Raw genomic sequence first — 27,013 nt, 5'->3', positions numbered from 1 at the left:
TGAAAGAATTAGGGATTTAGGTGTTATATTAGATTCAAAGTTAAATTTTATTGATCATTATAACACAATTATACACAAAGCTAACAACATGCTCAGTTTTATAAAACGCTTTAGCTATCATTTTGAAGATCCTTATACAATAAAAATATTATATATTGCATATGTTAGGTCGATATTGGAATATTGCAGTATTATTTGGTGCCCTTTTTCAAGCAGACATGAAGAACGAATAGAATCGGTACAAAAACAGTTTTTATTATTTGCCCTTCGTAAATTAGGATGGACAGCATTCCCTCTGCCATCTTATGAAGCACGCTGCTTGCTTATCAATATTCAAACATTAAAGGAGCGTCGCGAGTTTGCAATGCTCTCATTCATTAATAATATCGTTTCGCATCGTATCGATTCAGCTGAAATTTTATCCAAATTGAACTTTTATGCACCTTCACGACAGCTACGAAATCGAAGTATATTTTCAATAACTCCTTTTCGCACAAACTATGCAAAATATAGCCCCATAAATCGAATGATGTCTATTTATAATCACTATTGCGACTCAATTGATTTTACAATGTCTAAACTGAAACTAAAGCAATATTTTATACACAAAAGAAATTCTAACGCGTAAGAGGATGATTCAGTAAAAGCCGAAATTGCTTCATTTATACTAAATTCACGAAATATACACATTAGTAATTAAGGAAATCTGTAGTCTACATCGATTGACGAAATAAATAAATAAATAAATAAATAAATAAATAAATCATCGATTGAACATTCCACTGATTTGAGAAAAAAGAAAGTCAGACTGATCGGTCTAAAGCTCTTTGCCTCCTCATAAGTAACGCGGTCACCTTTGGGACTTAATTTTACAGTTATTTTCCGCCACGCAAATGGAATTGATCCTGCTGAAAGATTACAAGTAAGAACTTTTTTAAAAAATATGCTCGAAATGTTGATATCCTCTTTGAAGTAGAACTGGAATGATTCCATCTTTTCCCGGAGACTGTCTCTTTGATCGATTCGGTTGACACAATTCAACGAGTAAATGCCCAGGAGTCAGAGCTGCCTGAGATGAACTCAGGGGTGGTCGTCGGTGATGCCTTCTGAAAAGTGTTAGTCAAAAAGACAGTTGAGTAATACATCTTCGTCAGATGAGTATTCACTATTTGCAGTGCTAATAGAACTGACATGAAAGTCTTTCGATTTCGAATGTAACTTATTTAACTACTGTGCTCGTTAAGACTTGAGACATTTGTGTAGAGGTTTTTCCAACCACTTCGCTCAGAGGATCGAAGGACGTCTGCGATTCCAAGCTCTTCTACATAGCTTTTTGAGTCGAACAAGTTTTGTATCCCACCATAAGGGGCCATACACTAATTACGTAAGGGCATATGGGGGGAGGGGGAGTTTCAAAATATCTTACAAATTCTTATCTGAGGGGGAGGGAGGGTTTGTCCTTTCTTACGTAATATCATAAAACAAGTTTAAAAAATTCAATCCATAAGGAAAATATTCTTTTTCATTTGTACCATATAATCCTTGTATATCAAACAATATGAGTATTTTTTGGCTCTTGGTTGTACATTGTTCTGTTCGGGAACTGGAGTCACAATATGCCTTACAAGTTAAGAAGTGTTGATACCCTTCGTGTTGTTAGACCGACTTTGTTTTCTTCAAACGTTCGATTCAAACCCGCAAGGTATCTGGAAAATGTTCTAACATGCGATTGTCAAAGATCTTGAATGTCGTATATTTCCAGAGTGTGAACTTTATTTTAATTGAAGAAAATTCGAAGATGGTTAACTCGGAGCTATGCGTACAATAAGCGTCACAGCTGGAACTCAGAATAAATTCATGCCAGAAGAGGTTATAAACTCTTTTAAATTCTACATCACAAGAAAATAGATTCAAAGGAAGTGAAATATAGCAAAGCAGATTATGTGGACCAAATTGGAGTTTACTGGAGGAGATTGGCATGCAATTAAAATTCTGCAGATGATTGCAGTTAAATTTTGTCATAAGTTTTCTTGTAATAATTCTATACATATCGTTTTCGCTATCTTATTCATTGATGAATTAACAATTCGATTTTTTAATTACGATAATCATGATAAGATCTTATGTAGGGGAGGGGGAGTTCACCAAAATCTTACGAACTCTTATCTGGGGGGAGGGGAAGGTTGAAAAGCTCTAAAAAAGCCTTACGTAATTAGTGTACGGCCCCTAACTCGAAGCAGACAAGCCTCTTGGTATGCTGCTACTATGAGCTTGTTTTATCCACAACTGCATCCAAGTCACTTGGAGATTCATCCGTCGGAAGATACCCATGAAACTTAGTCGTCAAGCACTCTTCGTAGAGGTTTCATTTCGTAGATTTGTGATTACGATATGTGACGATATGTAGCGAGACGTTTAAATGATAGAAGATGATGTACTTATGTTAGGAAAACGACGGTTCGAGCTCGTTGGGATCGAGTCAGTATGCCAACTCATGCGTAATACCGTCAGGGCAGTGAGTTACAGCTATCACCTCTTCTCTGCCAAGCAGGGCCGCCGAGAGGGGGGGGGGTGTGTTTCCCCCCGGGCCCGGAGTTCTGAAGGGGGCCCGGATTTTTAACAGAAACTAAAATTTTGACCAATACTTCTTTGACAAAATAATTGTTTTGAGAATGCAATTAAAAATTCAATATCTTGTGTATGAGGTAACTAGAATAGCGAAAATTCTAAACTCCTGCATATTTGATATCAACTATGTTTATACCAACCTAATTCTCAAATCGAAATAAGATTAGACTCGAGAGGGCATAGCGGAATTTGTACATTGAATGTCATGTACGCAGCTCACCTGGGTTCGAATCCCCACCCCGCACACAGGAATAGACATTTTTTATAGGAAAATTCCTAACCTGAATAAAGAAGCGAATGACCTTAAGGTTAAAATATTTATAATCGAAACAAAAATATGATCAGACTTGTAAGGGTTAAACAATTAAATGGTTTGATTAGAAGTCATGAGGTTGTCTTTAAATCGATTTTTTTGATTTATTGAATTTCCAATCTTCGAAACCGCTTGATTAGTATCGAAAGTAATTATTGAAAGAAAAAAACCCTGCTTAGGATTGCCACATCGGTTTTTGGAGCCGAATCCGAATTCACCCGGAAGAATCCATTGGATTATTTTGCATTTTTGCGTTTCCCTTTTCTTTACCAGGAATCGTCCAGCACCCAGTGCTCATAAACATCATCCTCGGGTTGCAGGCCCTAATTGAAAAGGAGGGCCCCTCTTGGCGTTGACAAATATTATTTTTAAAGTTCCACTTTACCCAATTGAACCTTCGCTTCAATGGATCACAAAGATTCTCGAAAGAAACTGAAGTGTGATTTCACACCTCGTGTTTGTTTACTGAGGAGCAGAGCAAAGCTCGCTCGGATTATTCTTCACAGCGAAAGTGGCTGGTGCTTTTAGATTCTTTGTGAATATCCGAGGAAGCGAAGTACTACACACAACTAAATTAACAAAACTGTTAACAAATGCAAAAACATACAGGAATCAGGAATCAGAATATATTGGCTCAAATGGCACGTTCCCCGTACATAGTCGGGAATTTGTGCTTTACTAAAACATTACACGCTACGGTGAATGTGAAGAAAATAAGATATATTTCCTCCTAGTGCTACGAGCTACATAAGAAATAAAACAGTGGATATTTATTTATTTTTAAGCGTTTTATACAAAGTAATGGAAGCGCTCCAAAATTCTGTCGAGTGATCACTTTAATTCGAAATTCCATGTGTCTCTTGAAGTCTATCCCCTGCTCAGTAAAATTCTGCTGGTCAAAGTACCACTAGAGGCGGTAACCCTACCTCTATTTGAGAGCTCAATTTGTCAAATGTGTCATCAAAAACTCTTGATATACCAAAAGAATTCGAAATTAATCCAACAATTTAAATTTAAAATTTAATATATTTGGTTTGCCGTGCATTGTTACAAAATCCATAAAAAATCATATTCAGGTACGAGATGATACCGAAACATTTTTGTTAAGGGGTCGTACTCAAATGACGCAGCTTTTTTTGGCGATTTTCGACTACCAATTCCCCCTTGCAAAGAGGCCAGGGATGGAAAAAAATAAATACGTTATACAATTCTTTCGAATACTTTTGTTTTGTTTTGTTAATAGTTTTGCTTTGAATTTTATATGCCATGGAGCATGAAGAGCTCAGTTCACAATCCTGCAGCTACCAATGATTCTAAGAAGCATACGTTCAACTAAATTACTAAATTGTGTTTGTTTGATTTCGATTTTTTTTCTGCCTTTTTATCTATTTCCATACTTCTATTTATCCATCTTTGTACGTTCCTTATTTTTGCTTTTTTTCTATTGCTATCAATATCACTTACTTTAATTTATAGTTTTTTCTCTGTTATTTCATTTTATTCACAATTTTTCGAGATTTCTGCTCTCTCTATTTTATTTTTTTATTATTTCATATTTTAATACCCTGCTTTTTCATTTGTTTCTTTTTTCATTCCATCCAATTTTTAGAATTTGTCCATTTACTACATTCATTCTTATCATTGCCTTTTTGTATTTCATTGTTTTTCATATTTTTTTGCGTTTCCAAAAGCAATTTAACTTATTCAAATTCATTCCAATTTGTCTTATTGTTTAATTTTTTAACTTTCTCCTATTTTCTTCCTTATTTTCTAGTCTTTAGCTTTCCGTTTTCCCTAGTTTTATTTTTTCCCATTGTTCATTTAATATAATTTTGTTTATTTTTTCTTAAGATTTAATTCGTTATTGTTATTTCTTCATTGTTTCAATTTAACCTAATTTGAAAATACTTTTTCTGTTGACCATTTTCCTATACGTTTACATTGATTTTTTTTCGTAAAAAAACATTTGATTTATCTTTATTGACAATTTGCGCACTTTTTCTTCTTTTTACATTTAGTTCGTTCGTGAATTTATTTCAAATTTCATTTCTAGTGTTTTTTTTTCTATTCTTCAAATAATTTAATCCATTGTATTCATTTTCTTCGTGTTAAATTCTCCATTTTTTGTGTTTCTATAGTATACCATGTTGGCTTTTTTCCTACTAATTTTTGTTTTCAATTTTGTTTGTTTGCTCCGTTTTTGTTCAATACTTCCAATTTTATTTGCTTTTTCGTCTTTTCATTCCATTTTTCCAGTTTTTCAAAATTTTCCGGGTTATCCATTTTTTTTAATTTCTCTATAATTATTTTATTCTTGTCTTTTATATACACTCCTCTAATTGTATGCATTCTTAACGTTTCATTTACTTTTTCTATTGCTTTAAATATGTCTTGTTTTTAATGTTAAATAAATTTTATTATTCTTGATTTATCGAGTTTTTCAGTTTTATGCACTTTTTATATTAATGTTTGTATTCTTTTAAGTAGTTTTTTTCTTTTTCATTGATTCTTAAATTTTTTCTTACTTTCCTATAGATTTTTCATTATATTCACCATTTGTTCAATAATGTTCGACTTCTTTAATCTTCGCAGTATGTTTTTCTAGTTTCCTGTATCCTTTTATGAATTTTTTATATATTTTGTTTTGGTTTTCTCGATTACACATTTTTTTTGACAATTGACATTAATTTGTTTATTTGGTTGATTTTGTTGTTTTTAGCTATTTTGTACATTGTTTTAATATTTAGTTTTCCTATTGTTTTTTTTATCTTTTGCCGTTGATCGCCGCTTACATATCTTTAATTTTTGTAATTACTACATTCTTAATCCTTCCATTTCCTTACTTTTATAAATACTATTGACAAAAATGTCGCTTTTCAAAGTCACTAAAACTTAAAAAACTCCCAAAGTATAAAATTTTTACCATAATTCTTGTTTATTGTTTCATATTTCAAATCTGGTATAACTGGAATGTAGGGTAGACGTGCCCTTATTCATCTCATTAGTCAGTATGTCACATTATTTAATTGATAACTCGACTTATAGTGACTGGATTGCGCTTAAATAGGTATCATCATCTTTGCTACGTACCTAAGAAGAAGTACAGTTAAAAAATTTGCCTGTAAAATGTAAAATGCTCCCGTTTGAGCGAAGCGAAAAGTCGAGTACAACGTACCCTTATTCATCCTACCATTTAAGCTAATGCGTTGAATAGAGATAGCAGATACTGCTCTAACTAACGTGTTCAAATGGGTGAGATGAATAAAGGAGCTAAGATGAATTAGGGAGCAGTAACCCTAGATGAAGAAATTCTTTATCCAGTTCTATCATTAACTCATTTTTTGATGTTTTGCGACTTGGTCCGGTCTGACTTAACACCGACCAAATATAAATATGCCTTATCCGTCCTGCAACTATGGCTCGTGTTTCTACATTTTCACAGTTATCTGCAGTATAGAAAAAATCGAATAAATAGAAGCCAACGATGCAAACTAACAGCAACTATTATTATATCTTTCCATGAATCCAATCTCTTTGGTAGGTCTTGGTCGTTAGCTTTACTGGTGACCGATGTAGTGTTTAAAGTGTTCTTTTCTACCCGATTTTTAGTTATTGGCCCGTAAGGCAACATTTGTTTTTAAGTGCAAACTCCCTATTGATTCTATCACAATCAACAATCAAATTCAAAACCTCCCTCAATATTTCACTTCCAAATTGACGAGAGTTTCATGCAAAAACGCTCACGCCTCTATTTCAAAGCATACACAAACAGAGCAAAGTATGCTCAGGATATTTTTGCACGAAAAACCACGTCAGTACCCATAAGGAGTGATATTCATATTGTCATTGGAATTGAAAATCAATGGAAAAGTATTTAGCGGCTTAGTATGCATCGTGTGAAAAACTGTGACTAGAGCATAGTAGGGCATAATTGGAGATCTTCAAAATCTAATGATAACATGTCATCTTTTAATAGCTTTGCCGATAACTATAAATAAATAAACCGATAAAACAAAAGTTTAAAGCATTCTATCAAACACCTTAAGATATGCTATCTTTTATAACTATTCTAAACACATACGTTCATAACTTAGTACATCAGAATTATCTCTCAAAGAGCCATGAAGGGATGAATTTTTTACGATGGTATTCAGATTGGACTGAAGATCTACAAACAAATGTATAAAATTACATCATTTTTTATTCACCAGATTTCGATACATTGGAACCACTCTAGCTAAATCCTTACTAAGGACTACCCTAGGAAATCAAAATGTTTCAGTTCACTTACGAGGTACCTATTTTGAAAACTTAATAAAATTCACATTAGCGAAATTAAAAAAAAAACTTTTAGAACCACCCAAAGGGACCATCCATAAATGACGTAGCATTATATGGGGCAGGGGGGAGTTTTGTATTTTGCGATGATGTGTGACGACAGGGGGTACGGGGTCATGCCATGCTACGTAGCTTTTTACATTTCTTATAAAAGAAATGTATAGAATTCGCTCAAACTTTCAAGATTTTTTCCGAGGCCCGGAGGGCCGAGTCTTATATACCAATCGACTCAGCTCGACGATTTGGGACAATGTCTGTGTGTGTGTGTGTGTGTGTGTGTGTCTGTGTGTGTGTGTGTATGTAACGGACAAATTCTCATTCGTGTTTCTCAGTAATGGCTGAGCCGATCTTATCCAAACCAATTTTAAATGAAAGAACTAAAAAACAGTATGAACGCTATTAATTTGTTTTTGAATCTGATGTTTAGTTTCCAAGATATGAATGTTTGAATGCGTAAAAATGGCGTTTTTCGCAGTTTTTTTAAATTATCTGCCGAAATTGACAATATAGATTAACAATTTATATGTTTTTAGACAGCTTTAACGAATACCTTTCGAACAAGCTATAGATTGTAGAAATCGGACTATTATCAAAAGAGATATTTAACATTAAATGCGGACGAAAGATTTTTATCATTTCCCATTGCCAGAAATATGACCAAAAACATATAATCTATCATTAACGCCAAAACGGCTTATTTTAGGTCAATAGTATCTTCGGAAAATTTAATGGAGGTAATATGGCCTTTCTTCTGGAATTGTGCTTTTGCTGATTAATCCCCCTATGAGTGAGATATTTTCACAAATTTTCTTGGAAGTGATTCTTTCGAAATGATGTCTTCAGCAAATTTGTAGCTCTTACTTTTGCGAATAACTTTACTAAAGACTTTAAATATCTATTTTGAATACTTTAAAAGTTATGGCTTATTGTTTGTTGATTACTCTTTGTCGCCCATTTATTGTTCAATATAGTAATAATCCATTGAAATAAGCTAAACATTATTTCGATAAAACGACTTTTGTATTTCATTTTACTATCTACAACCGCTAGAAATAATCACCGAACACTTCCAAGTTGTCTGGAAGGAACTTGATACCTTATCAGTACAAAAATGTTCATTTGTGCGAATCTTCTCACTGCAATTTTTCTAACTTATAACCATCGGATCGATCTGAAACATATCGGAAAATGAAAAGCGAAAAAAATAACTCCAAGCAACGGCGTAGCCAAGAGAAGGTTTTGGGGTTTAACATCGTACAACACCCCCCCCCCCCACAACACCCAAAAAAAAAAATTGGATTGAAGTTGAAAATTTATTGATGCAGACTGATTTAATTCAATATTACAATAACAATTATCTGATCCAGTCTCTACGCATCGCTCGATCGAGATAGAAGTGTTTTGTTTTCGGTCTGTTGGAAAAAGAACAGTGCAGTAATCCGCGTTCAAGGTTATTTTGCCATTCTCTGCCTCTTCGAGGTTTGGACTTTTATTTTCTTTTGTGCGTGTGTTAACCGTTAGGCCACATTCCTCAACCTTTTGTTCGTAAAGCGAGGATTGAACAATAACCAGCTATTTAAGCTGGACTGGTGCGTCGTGGGAAACGAGTATACAGATAAGTGAAATCTACCTTTTTGATACATTTACGGCTTTTTCCCGTCTGCGCGGGTGCTGACCCCGTGCGTTGACGGTGTCGATGGCTTCCTCCCCGGATGGCCAAATGGAGATCGAGTCGACTCCTAAGGCTCTCCCCCGACCCAAACAATATCCAGAGCTCTCGACCGGTCCCTTTGTGGTCTTCTTTCGGCCCAAAACAAAATCGCTGAATCTATTACAGATTTCAAAAGACCTAACGGAACGGTTCTCGGCTGTGATCGAAATAAAAAAGGTCCGCTCAGACAGGCTGAGGGTCGTGCTGATTAACTCAAAGCAGGCAAACGATATTGCTTGCTGCGAGCACTTTACGAAGGACTATCACGTGTATATTCCAGCTGTGAAAGTACAGTCTGAAGGCGTTGTCACCGATGACAGTTTGACATGCGAGGATCTGCTGCAGTACGGTGTTGGTCGTTTCAGAGACCGCTTACTTCAGCCAGTGAAAATACTCGAGTGCAAGCGTTTGCACTCAGTAGTAGTTGCGGGGGATGGTTCAAAAACGTACCCCCAATCAAACTCTTATCGGTTGACCTTCGCTGGTACCGCTTTGCCAAATTACGTCCTCTTGCACAAGGTTCGTCTGCCTGTGCGTCTGTTTGTGCCGCGGGTCATGAATTGCACAAAGTGTAAACAATTGGGTCACACAGCCACCCATTGTAGCAATAAGGCCCGCTGTGGAAAATGCGGGGAGAATCATCTAGATGATTCGTGCAGTAAGAATGCTGAGAAGTGTCCTTACTGTGCAGAGAATCTGCATGATATCTCGGCATGTCCCGCGTACAAACTACGCGGGGATAAACTAAAACGTTCCCTTGCTGGACGATCCGAACGTTCTTTTGCAGAAATGCTAAAGAAAGCTACACCACCAACCTCAACAAACATCTATGCTCACTTGCCTCCTAACGAGGGCGAGGCTGATGACCCACAAGAGGGAACATCTACTAGGGCGCCTAGAAATTATAGGAAGAGGAGGAACATTTCCTCTCCTAAAGTTCGTTGTAAAGGCCAGAAGGTATCCCTTGACGGGACTCAGAAAGTCACATCTATTGGAAGTGTTGCAACCAAACCGAAGCAATTAGCTCCTGGTCTCGGAGGATTAAACTCAGAGAAGGAGTTCCCAGCACTTCCCGGAACATCAAAAATCCCAAGTGTTCCTCTGTTTCAGTTCGAGAATAATCGCGGCACTGGAATTATCAAACTCTCGGACATTGTGGACTGGCTAATAAAAACTTTCAATATAACTGATCCTATTAAAAGTCTATTGTTAGCTTTTCTCCCTACAGTAAGAACATTTTTGAAGCAGTTGACTGCTAAATGGCCCCTCCTTTCAGCGATTGTATCCTTCGATGGCTAACTCATCGAACGAGGTCACGGATTTGATCACTGTTCTACAGTGGAATTGCAGAAGTATCATCCCGAAAATCGATTCCTTCAAAATTTTAATAAATAATTTGAGTTGCGATGCATTTGCATTATGTGAAACTTGGTTAACTTCCGACATAGATCTCAACTTCCACGACTTTAATATTATTCGCCTGGATCGAGACACCCCCTATGGAGGAGTGCTTTTGGGGATCAAAAAGCGCTATTCCTTCTACAGAATTAACCTTCCCTCGATAACAGGTATTGAAGTTGTCGCTTGTCAAGTAACAACCAAAGGCAAAGATCTTTGCATAGCTTCCATATATATTCCCCCCAACACCGCGATTGGGCATCGCCGGCTACATGACATCATAGAATCCCTGCCTGCACCGCGACTAGTTTTAGGCGACTTTAACTCTCACGGTACGGAATGGGGTTGCCTTTATGATGATAACCGTTCCTCTTTAATTCACAATATTTGCGACAACTTCAACATGACAATTCTAAACACGGGTGAAATGACACGGATTCCTCCCCCACCAGCGCGCCCAAGCGCATTAGATTTATCCCTTTGCTCGACCTCGCTAAAGTTAGAATGCGCGTGGAAGGTAATCCCTGATCCCCACGGTAGCGACCATCTGCCGATCGTAGTCTCAATCAATAACGGCTCAAGGCCATTGGAAACAATCAATATTTCGTATGACCTCACACGAAATATCGATTGGAAGAGCTATGCTGCCGCGATATCCGACAACATCGAATCTACTCAAGAACTTCCTCCGGAGGAAGAGTACAGCTTTTTGGCTGGCTTGATTCTCGACAGCGCGAATCAAGCTCAGACTAAGCCAGTACCCGGCGCGAACATACAAAAACGTTCTCCCAATCCCTGGTGGGATAAAGAGTGCTCAGACGTGTACGCAGAGAAGGCCGCCGCGTTTAAGACCTTCCGGAACGACGGGTTACCCGCTAGTTTTCGACAGTACGCGACGTTAGACAAGCGAATGAAGAGTTTGATGAAAGCCAAAAAACGCGGTTATTGGCGCCGGTTCGTCGACGGATTAACGAGAGAAACATCGATGAGCACTCTTTGGGGAACAGCCCGACGTATGCGAAATCGAAACAGTACTAATGAGAGCGTGGAATATTCAAACCGTTGGATATTCGATTTCGCCAAGAAGGTTTGTCCGGATTCCGCCCCGGCACAGAAGATCTACCGCGCCGCGTCCCGTCACGATAACGCGAACGAAACACCTTTTTCGATGGTGGAGTTCTCACTTGCTCTCTTGTCGTGTAACAATAAAGCTCCAGGGCCAGACAGAATCAAATTCAACTTGTTGAAGAATCTGCCAGACTCTGCCAAGAGACGCTTGTTGAACTTATTTAATAAGTTTCTTGAGGCTAACATTGTCCCACACGATTGGAGGCAAGTGAAGGTCATCGCCATCCAAAAACCAGGAAAACCAGCCTCCGACCACAATTCGTATCGACCGATCGCAATGCTATCTTGTATCCGGAAGTTGTTCGAGAAAATGATCCTATCCCGCCTCGACAATTGGGTCGAAGCAAATGGCTTACTGTCAGATACACAATTTGGCTTTCGCAAAGGCAAAGGGACGAATGATTGTCTTGCGTTGCTCTCAACCGAAATTCAAATGGCCTATGCTAGTAAAGAGCAGATGGCATCAGTGTTCCTAGATATAAAGGGGGCTTTTGATTCAGTTTCTATCAACATTCTTTCAGAGAAGCTGCACCAGCATGGTCTTTCAGCGACTTTGAACAACTTTTTACTAAACTTGTTGTCGGAAAAGCACATGCATTTTTCGCATGGTGACTTATCGACATCACGATTTAGCTACATGGGCCTTCCCCAGGGCTCATGTCTAAGCCCCCTGTTATACAATTTCTACGTCAACGACATTGATGAATGTCTTGACAATTCCTGCACGTTAAGACAACTTACAGACGATGGCGTGGTGTCTGTTACGGGACCCAAAGCTGTCGATCTACAAGGACCATTACAGAATACCTTGGACAATTTGTCTGCATGGGCTATTAAGCTGGGTATCGAATTCTCCACGGAGAAAACTGAGCTAGTTGTATTTTCTAGGAAGCGTGAACCAGCACAACTACAGCTTCTATTAATGGGTCAAACTATAGCTCAGGTCTTCACAGTAAAATATCTAGGGGTCTGGTTCGACTCGAAAGGTACTTGGGGATGCCATATTCGGTATCTGAAACAGAAATGCCAGCAAAGGATCAACTTTCTTCGTACAATAACCGGAACGTGGTGGGGTGCCCACCCAGGAGACCTAATTAGGTTGTATCAAACAACGATACTGTCGGTACTGGAATACGGATGCTTCTGCTTTCGATCCGCCGCGAACATACATTTCATCAAACTCGAAAGAATTCAGTATCGTTGTTTGCGTATCGCCTTAGGGTGCATGCAGTCGACCCATACGATGAGTCTCGAAGTCCTGTCGGGCGTTCTCCCGCTGAAAAATCGATTTTGGGAACTCTCATATCGATTGCTCATTCGATGCGATATCTTGAACCCGTTGGTGATTGAAAATTTCGAAAGGCTTGTTGAGCTCAATTCTCAAACCCGTTTTATGTCCCTGTACTTTGACTACATGGCGCAAAATATTAATCCTTCTTCTTACAATCCCAACCGTGTGCATTTCATAAATACTTCTGGATCTACTGTTTTCTTCGACACATCCATGAAAGATGAGATTATTGGAATTCCGGACCACATACGCCCACAAGTGGTTCCAAATATTTTTTATAATAAATTCCGAGAAGTCGACTGTTCTAAGATGTTTTATACTGACGGATCAAACCTCGAAGGGTCCACTGGCTTCGGTATTTTCAATCAAAAGTTCACCGCCTCCTACAAACTCAGTGACCCTGCTTCAGTTTACGCCGCAGAACTAGCTGCTATTCAGTATACCCTTGGAGTCATTGACACATTACCCGCAGACCATTACTTCATCGTCTCGGATAGTCTGAGTTCTATTGACGCTATTCGCTCGATGAAACATGGAAAGCATTCCTCGTATTTTTTGGGGAAAATACGGGAGCTACTGAGTGCTTTATCTGACAAATCTTTCCAGATTACCTTGGTGTGGGTCCCTTCTCATTGCTCCATTCCGGGCAATGAGAAGGCGGACTCCTTAGCTAAGGTGGGTGCCATTGAAGGTGACGTTTTTGAAAGACCAATTTGCTTCCACGAATTTTTCAGTATTACTCATCAGAGAACCCTCGAAAGTTGGCAAACCTCGTGGAGCAATGGGGAGCTAGGAAGGTGGCTACATTCGATAGTCCCTAAAGTATCGACGAAACCTTGGTTCAAGGGGATGGATGTGGGTCGTGACTTCATTCGTGTGATGTCCCGACTCATGGCGAACCATTACACGCTGGATGCACATCTCCGACGTATTGGGCTCGTGGAGAGTGGTATCTGCGCTTGTGGCGACGGTTATCACGATATAGAGCACATAGTCTGGGCGTGCACCGAGTACAGTTCCGCCAGGTCTCGGCTTATGGACACCCTCCGGGCCCGAGGAAGACCACCCAACGTCCCGGTTCGAGATGTGTTGGCAAGCCGCGATGTCCTCTATATGTCCCTTATATACACCTTCATAAAAACCATCAATATCCAACTTTAACTGCCCCTTTTTCCTTATCATTCTCAGAAGCGCTCTCTTCCACCTGTACCATACACCCACGATGGTTTGATGCGACTCCAAGGCGACACAAAACATCCCTGTCGAATGAGCCAACAAACACGGGACCTAAAGCACGAACATCACACGCACAACTCGAAATGTAGCCGATCAACATCTAAGCCGCACTACGAAATCGTCTGGAGAAACCCCTGCCATCTCGAGAACGACCACCCGGCGTCCCAGTACATGATTCTTCCTGATGAAGACCACCCTGATTCTGTAATCCATCCGTTGATCTCCCGAAGTCTGAAACTGAAATAATGTTCTCCCCCTGCCATGTTTGTCCACCCTACTTCCCCTGACTCTTATACACAAAAGTAACACCCCTTCCCCCCCCCCCCCCCCGCCAAATATCTTCATGAAGCATTTAGCTCTTCTTGCCTTTTCTAGTTTTAACTATTATATCATATGATCTCGTTGAAAATGCCCAACTCTACTACCACATAAAATAACTCTAATTAATGTCTCCGAATCTTTACAAAATTTAATCACGCCCTCTAATTATTTCTACTTTTAAGATAGTCGTAAAAATGTTCCCCCTTAGTTAAACATTATTTGCTCCAATAATCTCATTGCTAAAAATGTCAAACCATATTGCCATAAAAACTAAATGACCCCTCTAATCTTACGAAAATTATACTACCCCCTTGTGTATATTTATAGCTATTAATTAGCCTTAGTTTAATTTCAAAAATCAATATGTAAGCCCCTAGTTTTAAGTAATTTAAAATGTAAAACAAAACAAAATTGGCACCTTTAAGCTAACGCAAACCTGCCTTATCAAATAAACGAATTGAAAAAAAAAAAAAAAAATTATCTGATCCGTGGATTGATAACCTGTTGTTGTTAACATCATTAGGACTTTTGATAAATTGTCGGAATGGGGTCCTGATATGTAACTGATCTATTGGTTTTGATTTCACAGTTGTCTAATTGCATCAATATCAAATTCCTGCCTGAAAACATTCCAATAGAAAATTCCAGAGTTCTGTAATCAATCATAATCCTCAGATTTATTTTCAAATTGATCTCGTTTTTGTAGAAATGTATTGTAATAAAGGTATTTATTTAATAGGAAGCGAAGTTAAAATTGATTTGATGTCTATGAAACATAGAACTGCTCACCAAAAAAATGCATAACTTTCAACATTTGCCAAAAATGTTTTTGCCTTTCTCATTCACTCTAAAATTCGTCAATCTAATCCCGACCCGGAGGACCAAGTGTCATATGCCAATCGACTGAGTTCGTCGAGATCGGAAAATGTCTGTGTGTGTATGTATGTGTGTATGTGGAAAAAAATGTGACCTCAGTTTCTCAGAGATGGCTGGACCGATTTACACAAAGTTAGTCTCAAATGAAAAGTACAACCTTCCCATCGGCTGCTATTGAATTTTTTATTGATTGGACTTCCGGTTCCGGAGTTACGAGTTGAAGAGTGCAATCACACAGCAAATTCTCATATAAACTGAAATGAAAAATTTTCAAAATCAAATTTGTATTTTTGATGCCAAATGACTTTAAAATGCATGAAACATTGAGATGTTTGACAAAAATTGACTTCTTTGGACTTTGGTACATTTTTGCCTTTCTCATATAGAAAGGTTATGCAATCACTCTAAAAATCGTCAATCATACCGGCCCGGAGGGAGTATGCAGTGAGGGGTTGCTACTTTAAAATTAAAACTAGCTTAAAATTTCTTAACAAGTTGAAAATTTTCGGCAGGACCTAGACCTCTCGGATCTTTCTCCATGATCCGCCGCTGGTTTCAAGCGTGTTTCAGTATCACATAGTATCTCAAGATCGTGGCTGTCGATCCGTTGTATGTATGTTCAAATCGTACTGAACATGTAATATTCATTCCCACTATTGTATTGAACATAACCAGCCATGGAATCGTAGTCTGGACAAATGAGACAAGCACAATTGCACCACTAGATGGATTAAAACAGGTTTTTATTTTGGGAATGCGTCGAGTTGAAACGAAAACGTAATATGATTAATAACGAGGATAACACTATCCGAATGTAGAGACAAATTTATGAAAAATGACGATTTCCATTCGACTCTCGCAGGTTCTGATCGATTTTGATGAGCATTTGATTTTTGTTGTATGACCAATTGTATGTATAGGTCAAATGTTTAAAAACAATAATTTAAGGTCAAGATAACATCATTTTGAAACCGCCAATTTCGGAGGTTTAATAACTTCGATGAGTTTTACAAACGTTAAACAGCGCATCATTTGATAAAACAATTTTGACGGTATATCGTCCAAGAAGTATTTATTGTGAATTTTCTCAGGTTAATATTCATGACTACAATAAAGTCGCAACAAATTCGCTAAAGACACGACCCTTGTTACTATTTTCTGGAAAATAATTCTGCATAATTTTAAAACTTCAAAAATTATGGTTTCGGAATTATGCCGTTTAGACAGTAAGATCGATTTTCACCAAACCCCCGCCAAACCGAATTTCTGGCTACGCCGCTGACTTCAAGTAAGTAGAAACAAAGTCGTTCTACACTCGTTCACAAGAAACTTCTTCGAATGCTGAATATCTATTATAATACATTGACACCCCAATTGTATCAGCCAAATATGAATTGCCAAATATGATTTTTTATTGCATCGAACTACAACAATTTTTAGGTAGCTTTCAAGAGGTTATTTTATAGACTTCTTCCGAAATTTGGCGAACCTATTCCAATTCGTATACCAATTAATTGGTATACTTAAGGGTTTATATGTTGCAGATAGAGAAAATACTGAAATTTTCAGCTTTTTTCCTACACAATATTACGAAAGCTTATTAAACAATTTTTCCTAATAAGTTTGTGAAAATTATAAACTATTTGAATTTTTTTAATAGTTTATTTTTTTATTTAACCGTGATTTTTTAATAAATAGTGACCATCGCTTCACAACGTAGTCTATTTTTCATGGCTTGCGGTGAGTACGATCTCTCGAATTGCTGAACTGAAAATTATGGAATGGAAAATAATTTTTAGTGTTCTTTACAGATTTAACTCACCACGCAGATAGCTCTGAATTAGACCCGCTGGTGCCCTAAGACGATTTCGCTAGATTTTCGGAGCACTGTGCACCAAGTGCATTAACGCATGTGACGGAAGGCTATCGAAAAGTTTCGTGAAAATGAAAATTCCAGTAATGATGATGATTTTCCCAAACGGTTCGTTTTCGAAAGGTTTTTATTTGTTCTTTAGCATTAGGATTAGCGGTAATAATTCAAATCAAGGATACTACTGGGAAGTCACCTTTAGAAAAAGTCGATGTCGAAGTAAAATTTGGAACTATGCACGCATGCACTTCAGAGATAACGTGATATCAGGAGCTGCGATTTCATTTCAACGCTTTTTTTGTGAAAAGGGCGATACTCACAAATGTAAACATAAGGCTTTTTTCATACATGCGAATGATAAATAAATAACCCCTTTAGGAAAATTCAGTTTTCCCACCACAATTTGGATATTTTATTAACAGAGCATTAACAATAATTCGTTGGAATGTCTATTTTATGGGCCATTTTTTCGCTTTCCCATTGATTTGGTTTGAGATTTCTAGCACTGATGTTGTCCTATGCTGATTTGAGCGATTCTCTGAGTCCTGCCACTATCCCTTGTAGTATGTGTTATCAAAAACATCGCGAAACATCAAGTTCTAAATGTTCTCAAACGATATAATATCCGAAGAGAGTGATAAGAGTTATAAGAAATGTCTCATCACACTGTTAGGTGGATTAAAAGCGTTTTTTTAAAGAGGAATAACTAACATAGTTTTTCATTTTTTTTTTAAATTTGCGTTGACAAGGGGGGGGGATAGTCCGTCATTACCGTCAAGCTACGTAATTACCAGGGGGTATTTAGAGGTTTGTGACGAAATGCTACGATGGGGGAGGGGGTGTTAAAAATCACTCAAAAAATGCTACGTCATTTATGGATGATCCCAAAGCGAATTTTAATTTTAGCGTCCTAATCTAATCAGATCGAGTTCAGCGCACCACAATTACCCTTAGATAATATTTTCCGTTATTTTAAACTACTTTCGAGGTTTTGTCCAGCTTCTGTATGGAGTGGATCCACTGTACATTGGCACTATGGAAAAAATATGAGGAAAAATATATAAAATGCTATAAGTTTTGATGCAGCACTCGCCAAATTAAAGTTTATATCTTTTTAAAGGAAATATTTTTATCATTGCAATGGAAATATATTCATTCCTCGAAAAGTTCGAGAAATTGGAATTTTGGCACATTTTGTCCCAAATCCCCTATTCTTAACAACCATTCTACTCTACGCTGCAAATCATACATATTTTGCTGTTTTTCTAATGTGAAAAAATCTCAAGAAATCGAACGGAACCTTTGCGACCTTTGTCAGAATACGAGAAGTTGAGGTTTTATGGCATTTTGTCATTAATATCAAAATTTATCATTTTCTGGCGCTATTATTCTTCAATCAATTTTTATTAAATTTACCTTGTTGAACGAGGAAAATTCTAAAAGAAGCCAGTAAAAGTCAGAAACATCAGATTTTTTGACATTTAGTCTAGAAACCATATTTTTTCATCAGATGTCCTAATGCCAAACGCATTTTTTTTCCTGAAATGAAGATTCTTGAGCATTCTTTACACTAGAAATAGTAAATTTAATAATAATTTATTATTAAATGATATGTGTTATTATATGGCTACTTGGGTGTGCGCAAAAAGAATCTGGCGATGATGAACGCTTGTTGTCTTTAGATTTATGACAGGTAGAGATTATTAAGAAAAGCAAGAAACCTGTTGTCTCTTGTCTAAGCTATAGACAAGAAAACTAACAATAGACTTTCAAGAAAGAAATCATTCTCGGACTGAAATAAACGGGACCCTTGCAATTTTTGGTGGGCCGTCCTAACGAACAATGAAAGCTGAATAAGCAATTGATCCGAGAGAATAAGCTGAACAAGAACTGCCAAAACAATATCCAGCTAAATTGTTTGTTGTGGTGAAGTGTTAGAAATTCCTTTTCTGATTTTAATTTTTACTAACCAGCTTTAGTTTTCTTGCAGCACTTCCATAAGATAATATTTTAGGAGCCCCCACAAGAGACTTTACAAAGATGTTTAGGAGAAGAAATATTTCTTCCTGGCGTAGCTTTCTCTAGCATTACTGCAAAAGATTGCTTGGAACGTGTCAGTTTTTTTCCGCATAGTTTGCAGGCGGGGGCACTTTTCAGCATTCCTACCGCAAGAATCATCCTTATCATCTTCGCTTTACTTTCCCCAGAGCGTCTTGTTGCTGCAATGAGTTGCTGTGCGACCCAACTGTTTGACATTTAGGTAGATTATGACCCGCGGTACAACCATACAATCAGGCAGACGAATCTTGTGCAAGAGAGTGTCGCTCGGCAAAGCGAAGGTCACTTGTAAAGAATTTGATTGGGGGTTTGATTTCGTTCTGTTCTCCGCGATTAATAGTGCATCCAGTCGCTTGCAATCCAATTATGCAAGTATGTTCACCGCCTGAACTAAGGGGTCCTCCAAAGAGCCAACGCAATATTCTAGCAATTGTTCACATGTTCAACATTTGTCGTAGACCACGCCCTCTATTTCTACTTTGTGAACTGGTACATAGACACAATATTCCTTCGTAAAACACTCGGAGGAAGCAAAATGATTTGTCTGCGTTGAACTGGATAACACGACTCTGATCTTGTCCCCGTAAACCTTTGAAACTTCAGTCACTGCCGAGAAGTGTGCAAAGACATAGTTTTGGTTCGAAAGAAAACCACCAACTGACCGATTAAGTGCTCTGGATTCCGTTTGATCGGGGATTCCCAGCAGGGTCAAAAAAGAAAAGAATTTTTTTCTTTTTAGCCAACAACAGCTTTTCTAGACAATTGCTCTGGGACTTTAGTTTTATGTTAGTGGTTGTAAGACTGTTGGAATATTCCTCTTAAATTTTAAAAGTGAGTTCATGGAACAAAACTTAACCTGTACAGGTTTTGTTGTTGTAGGAGTCATTAGATGAGGACACATTCTTGTAGAATCTTAGAGAAAAAATTATCCAGTATGGTTTAAAAATTGTTCCACATTCTTTGGGTTTGGAAACTGGATTGAAATGAATGTATGTTACATTATAGAAAACAAGAATATTTCATCAATAATATCTAGCTGCATCTCACTACAGTGTTATATACCAGCAGAGTAACTGAAAACAAACCTTAAACCCTAGCGGGTTATGATATAGGCCAGCGATGATACATGAACACTTAAAAATCAGCAGACTACAAACAATGATACGTGATTCATTCAGTGACAAAATTGGACAGAAAGCTATAACTTGAAAAATGAAGCGGACTACAACCTGCGGAAGGCGAATGAACGTGAAACCTATAAGGAGAGTGTTTCTGTTCCTAGCCGTGCTAGCGATTACTAGCCACCATGATACACTAGCCCAGAGAGATACGATCTGCCCACCCCAGGATATTATACTACCCTGTCGGTGTTCGCAACGAGGAAGCGAGATTCAGATATGGTAAGTACAACTCGTTGGCGTACTCTCCTCAAGCAATTGATTTCATATGAATCTCTTCGACAGGTGTTCCCACAGCGATCTGCCCCGAGTTCTAACCGGTTTGAAAGCAGTTTCCAAATCCATCAATCGACCAATCGATGAACTAATACTGGAGAACAACTTTCTTCCCTCGCTGCCGGGACGAACGTTCGCGCCTTTGAACATCCTCCGGTTGATGCTTCGCCACAACGGTCTCGAGAGGGTATCCAACGGGTGGCTTAACGAGTTAGATAACAATCTGGTCGAAGTATTCGTAGTCGAAAGAAGTCTTCGCAGTGTCCCGGTGGATAGTTTAGCAGGATTACGAAAACTCGAAGCTGTAACGGTCCACAGCGAAAGCTTGAAACGACTTCCCGATTTCTCCGGATTACCCAAATTGAAATACATCAGTATTCAAAGTACCTCTCTTATTGAGGTTTCTCCGCAGAGCTTCCGCGATTTGAAGAATTTGGAGACGGTCAGTATTGCTGGAAGTAGAACTTTGACACGTTTAGAGGGCGGCTTGTTCAACGACCTTCCAAAATTGTCGATGATCAACCTCTCCGAGAACGGAATAGATTGGGTTCATCTAAGAGCATTTGTTGGGCTTCCTGGTTTAAAGACACTACAGTTGAGTGGAAATAAAATTGCCGATTCAGGGATGGTTGGACGGGCAGTGAAAGATATCCCAAATTTGACTGTTATGAAACTGGATAGAAATGTGATTTCTAAGCTGAACGAGGGCAGTTTTGTTGATCTTCCTGCGCTGAAAGAGTTATATCTGAATGACAATATGATCACAGAAATTTATCATGGAGCTTTCCATCGAACGCCTAGTTTGAAGCTGGTACACTTGGAAAACAATTACCTAAGAAGAGTTCACCCGGAGTCATTCCTGCAAGCTTCAGGAAGTGGTGTAGAAATCATGCACTTGCAGCAGAACGAAATCGGAAGAGTTGAAGAACTTAGATCGTTGCTGGATGCACTTCCTATGCTTCGCTTTCTGGACCTAAGTCACAATACACTGGACGCGATACCATTCGGAGCCCTACGAGGTCATGGAACATTGGAACAGCTGTATTTAAACAATAACAAAATTCGCATGATCGAAAGAGATGCTTTTATGGCCATGCCAGGCCTTCGCGAGCTACGCTTGAGTAATAACTCATTATCGGATCTGCTTCCGATGCCTTTCTGGAACCTACCCGGACTTAAGGGGATAGATATTTCGTACAATAATTTCCGCCGAGTTGATCCAAGCCTCCTAATCGGAGTTCCTTCGCTAAGGCGATTCGACATCAGCGGTAACTCGCTGAGCGTCCTCGATCCAGCAGCTTTTGTGCACACCCCTATGCTAGAAACGGTTAACGTTTCCTTCAATGAATTGAGTCTTATCCATCCAGCAACATTTCGTGATCTGAATCACATGTTTGAAGTGGACGCCGGAGACAACAAACTTCAGGAGTTCATCCCCGGTCTTCCAATAGCCGTCGAACGCATCAACCTGGCTCGGAATCAAATAACATCGCTTACACAGTCGTCTTCCAACTCGTTGGACCTTCCAGCACTTCGAATGCTAGACATCAGCGGTAATCAACTAACTCGCGTTGCAAAGGGAACCTTCCAAACTACACCCCAGCTGCGGATCCTTGGGCTGGCAAGAAATCAGCTTCAAAGTGTCGACGAAGGTAGCTTCAGCGGTTTGAGCCGCCTGGAAGTTCTTAGCTTACAAGACAACAAGCTTCTTGCTCTGCACGAACGTTCACTTACCCCGCTGGAGAACCTGCGGGAACTGAACCTGCAGGGTAATCGCATCGAGGTACTTGTCGATCATCTGTTAGACAACAATGGCCATCTCGAGCGATTCGACGCATCCCGAAACAGTATCGTTGACATTTCGGCGAAGGCTTTCCGTAATAGCAGATCTTTGCAGACGCTGGATCTATCCGGTAACAAGCTTCGGGAACTTCCCGAGTCTCTTTCGGGGTTGAGCGAGCTGCAGGAAATTGACGTTAGTTTCAATCAGTTGACGGAGCTGACACCAACCGTTCTGGCTTCGTGGAGGAATCTGGAGGAACTGAAAGCTTCTAACAATAAGGTTAATCAACTTCATCAGGGGTCGTTGAGAAATCTGCCGCTGTTGCAGTATCTGGATTTGTCGAGCAATGAGCTGACCATTTTGGAGCATGGATCTTTAAGGAATCTACCGGAGTTGCAGGAGCTGGTGCTGGCTGATAATAAGTTGGTCGAGTTGAAAGATCGAGTATTTGAGGATTTGCCCAGTCTACAGGTGGGTTTATTTTTCAATTGTATCTTTTGAAATACTAATTTGTGATCTTTTTACAGGCAGTTCACCTTCAACAGAACAATCTGCAATACATATCGCCGTACACTTTTTACCGATCGCCATCTATTGTTTACCTGAATCTATCCGCTAATCAATTCCGATCGTTGGATAGCGTTGGACTGCGAAGTATACGGAACTTGGAGGTTCTTGACCTAACTGGAAACTTAATCAAAAAGATCATCCCAAATCCTCTCCGAGGGCTGGATTGGCTCGTGGAACTTAAGCTGGACAACAACGTAATCTGCGGTATTCAAGGCGAACCGTTCTCATCTATGCCACGACTGCGTGTGCTGAGTATGAGGAACAACCGGATGTCACGAGTGCCGGAGCCAATTTTCCGCAATCTGCGCAGTAACATTGCCATTCTGGATGTTGATGGTAAGTGAATAATGAAGCATTTCTATAGCATTATTTTAACGATTCGTCGTCTGCCATAGGAAACCCACTGGATTGTAGCTGTGACATGCTCTGGTACCTTGCATGGCTACAGGAAACAAGGAATCTTTATCCCGGGCCTCGGTGTCGTGATGGAAAAATGCTGATGGACACGCGGCTCTCGAGAAACGAGTGTCAAACGGACGCAAGAGCTGGAATCGGTCTCGATGAACGTGTCCCGTTGACCAACGAGCACGGAGATGTGTTTATGCGATCAGTAGATTTCGACGATTGTGAAATGGAGAACTATGAGGCATTCCCACCTGGGCCAACTCCTGGAGTTGGTTCCGGTAGCATATCCCACCCTGGCTCGCCTGCAGATAGTGAGTACTTCTACGACCAGTACATTGACTACCCAAATGCGCTGAATGACAGTTATCTAGAGGAACGGATTAATGGATCTACCTTTTCAGGAGACCCGCTGGGACATCATAACCTAAGTCAAAACTTTGTCGACTTCAACAACAACAAGTTCAACAATCTGTACAACGTACCTCCGCAGGTGCAAAACAATTCTCCGTTCACTTTCTTCGGTGTACCGATTCCAAGCTTGAACATAGGGAAAATGTTTGGCGGGTCGGGACGAAGTTCTAATAACCGAGCAGTAGCTGGTACACGTGGTAAAGGCCGAGTGCAGATCTATCACCCAGACGATCCCGCCCTTGCGTCAATACCCAAAAACACTAACCGTCAAGAACAGGATGTTCCAGTCAAAACACCAGACGACAACCAGGAAAAGAATCCTGGAGCATCCAACGACAATAATCTGTTTTACCGACCTTACTTCCAGACCCCTTTCCGAAATCCAAACCTACAGAAGGGTGGGTTCACACCGATTATACCAGGTAGCGAAGGAGGATTTACTCCAATCAATAACCCAACGGTAAAGATAATCAAACAAAACATCTCCGCCCCCGGACGATGGCCTGAAGAATTCAGCGAGCGAGTCCCGTTGGTAACCGAATCGCCACGTTATCACCACAAAAACCAGTTTGAAGTAACAGCAAAGCCACCACACAACGCACCCTACTTTGTAGACGGAATAAGCCAGGTTTCCATTTCAACACCTCCTACCCATCCAGCGAAAGAATCGGAAAACACCAAAGAAAGCACAAACCGTTCCGAAATGACAGAAAAACCCAATTCCCAGGCGACCGGTCACGCGGCTGGAAATTCCGAGTTGGAAGAAGATACCGAAGAAATGGAAGATACCGTGGAAGAAATCGAACACGAGCCAGCGCCACCCTTACGAGGTGGTTCAAAATACGACGAACACGACATAACCACTCGTCTATCGATCGAGCTTGGAACAGCAACTACAATCGATCCCCTGAGCTACAACAAACCTTACACACTGCATGAAAATCAACCCACGATGACCCGGGAACTAATGCGTACCCCCACCAGTGAGTTCTACGACGGAGTTAACCAATCGCCTAGTTCCCTTTCCGCCCTGGTTGCTTCCGGTGCTACCCTGCAAAGCGGCGTCGCCAGCGGTTCTTCACCTTCTAAAAGACCGCCCGGAAAATCCACCATCGAAAAAGTGGCTTCCCCTTGGTCCTCAACCGTAACTCCGTTCGTTGGTAGCACACCTCGCGGTGACGGGTACTCATTCGGAACACACCGGAGCATACCGAAGTACGACAGCGGAGGTGATTTCGTGACGCAAAACATAGTTGATCTAACGCAGCAACACCAGCCGTTCGGAGGTAACGAAATACGCAAACGAGAGGACATGGATTGGTACTATGAGACGTACAACCGAACGCCAGTTTACAACGATTTCTATGAGTCGGAGTTCGCGAACGGCAGCAGTCGGATTTCAGTTCTAGCGAGAACGGTGATAGCTATTGTGGCTGCTTCCGTTGTGAGGATTTTTATGTAAATTAGAACTTGTTATACACCAAATTTTAGCTATAGTACTAGTAGTTTAACGAGTTAACATAAAGATAGATAGGTATTGGAGAATGAGAGGCACATATTCCAAACCAGAAGATATATAAATCCGTCCATCTGTATAAAGATTTCAAACTTTCCTGATGAACTGTATCAAACCTGTACGATAATTAAAGCTAACGACAGAAGGTATTTGTGTAGTCATGTTTGATGACCAGAAAATAATCCTAACTCCGCCGAAACTGTACATCCGATAGACAACTGTAACAAAACTGTCATTGCAATAAATTAATGCAAAGCGTTATTTCCGTTTATGTTCATTCTATTCTTCCAACAAGCATTTTACTGGCTCTGTTTCTCTTTAATAATAGCCTTATCTTTCAAACTAATCGCCCAACCAGGATGCAATCCGTAAAATATTTGCCTGGGATCTTTGCACTGTATCAACATTTCATAGTCCGGATCCTCCTCAATCTTAGGCAATATGTAGCCGTACTTTTGCGCCAACACCAGCCGATCCTTGCTGATTTCCTCCGGATCCGCCAGATATCCGCGATTTCTAGCATCCGTATAGTACGCGACCGCATCCTGCGGTGGCAGCATCCTTCTCGGGATAGGGACACCCTTTTCGAACCATTTCTTTGGATTCACGACCGCATGCAAACTGTGCGGATCGTAATAGGCCGTTCTAATAACGCCACCGTTACGTTCAATCGCCGCAATCACCAGCTCGGGTGCATGCTGCACCTCGACATTTATCTTGGCTTGAAAATGATCCGCTCCTTCATCCGTCAACTGAACACCGTAATGCATCTGGTCCGGCCGGATCCGAAAAAGACCGGTGTTACAGATCGTAGATAAATCGATTGGCTGACTAGCATCTATTCGGTTAGTATCGATAAGTTTCTGAACCTGGGTCAAGCTTATCGGTGGATACTCTCGCTTCAAGTGGTGGCCTTTGTAGTAGGGTTCATAGCCGAATCGAAGATAGAACGGGGTGTTGCCCGTTTCATATCCCAGCCGCATGTAGTTCTGCCGTTGGTTGGATCCCTTGTTACCGGCACCGTGCTTATCTCCACCGTGTTGTCCGCGACCTCTTTTTTGCTGTAAGAATGCAAAGTATAGTATTACACATCGGGAGATCGATTATGTAAACAATGTCGAGTACTAACCGATTTCTTAGAATTTGGATTATCACGTATATTAGCGATTGATACCCTGGGAAGAGTACGAAGCATCTGAAGCGCCTTTTCAGTTGTGTGTTTAACTTTAGACATTTTCCACTTTCGCGTTGAATTTACCAGAAAAAATTTAAATTAAACCTAAATCGCTAAATACAATAACTTGGAAAACATGAATAACGTGAACGACATTGTCTGCAAATTGACAGCTCTCAGGGTCGTTCTAACAATTTGTTGTTTTGTGGGCGGGATTCAGTGTATACACGGCAAAAAATGACCCATTTTATGTATTCAAATTGCTTGTTATATGAATTCTTTGGGAAGTTATTCGAGCTGTCAAAAAATAAGTACTTTTTTGTTTCCAACAATGGGTACTTTTTAGCCATTTCACAACCTCTCGATGAGGTAATGCCAATGGGTATATTGATCCTGATAATGGGTTTTTACCCATCCTTTAAGAATAATTTCAAGCGAATTAATCTGTAAATTGTGGATCGTAGCGGAACCTGCCAATTATCGGCTCGTATAGTCGAAACCGTGGCAGAATCGGAACATTTCGGCAATTTTC

At 39.6% G+C, this 27,013-nt stretch overlaps 2 protein-coding genes across 16 annotated transcripts in view; one reads left to right on the top strand and one right to left on the bottom strand.

Moving 5' to 3' along the window:
* LOC131688624 (protein artichoke) overlaps nt 1-25,527 on the top strand; it is a 45,921-nt gene extending 20,394 nt beyond the window's left edge. For 6 of the 15 annotated variants that reach the window (XM_058973015.1, XM_058973005.1, XM_058973004.1 and 3 more), the window contains 4 exons: nt 20,221-20,568; nt 20,632-22,876; nt 22,933-23,311; nt 23,371-25,527. In XM_058973015.1, coding sequence (XP_058828998.1) covers nt 20,381-20,568; nt 20,632-22,876; nt 22,933-23,311; nt 23,371-25,253 — 4,695 coding nt within the window. In that variant the 5' untranslated portion in view covers nt 20,221-20,380 and the 3' untranslated portion in view covers nt 25,254-25,527. Of the gene's footprint in view, nt 1-20,204; nt 20,569-20,631; nt 22,877-22,932; nt 23,312-23,370 lie in introns of all 15 variants that reach the window. The other 9 variants (XM_058973012.1, XM_058973010.1, XM_058973009.1 and 6 more) reach the window with 5 other exon arrangements.
* A 24-nt stretch (nt 25,528-25,551) lies between these two features.
* On the bottom strand, nt 25,552-26,643 carry LOC131688626 (large ribosomal subunit protein uL15m). The gene is made up of 2 exons (XM_058973019.1): nt 26,437-26,643; nt 25,552-26,368 (listed from the first exon to the last, which is right to left on the bottom strand). The coding sequence occupies exons 1-2, from the start codon at nt 26,539-26,541 to the stop codon at nt 25,607-25,609; spliced, it is 867 nt and encodes a 288-aa protein (XP_058829002.1). The 5' UTR covers nt 26,542-26,643; the 3' UTR covers nt 25,552-25,606.
* Nucleotides 26,644-27,013: the final 370 nt, after the last annotated feature.

Source organism: Topomyia yanbarensis, chromosome 3, assembly GCF_030247195.1.
Source record: "Topomyia yanbarensis strain Yona2022 chromosome 3, ASM3024719v1, whole genome shotgun sequence".
Taxonomy (NCBI): Eukaryota; Metazoa; Arthropoda; class Insecta; order Diptera; family Culicidae; genus Topomyia; species Topomyia yanbarensis.
This window is presented reverse-complemented; position numbering and strand designations above follow the sequence as displayed.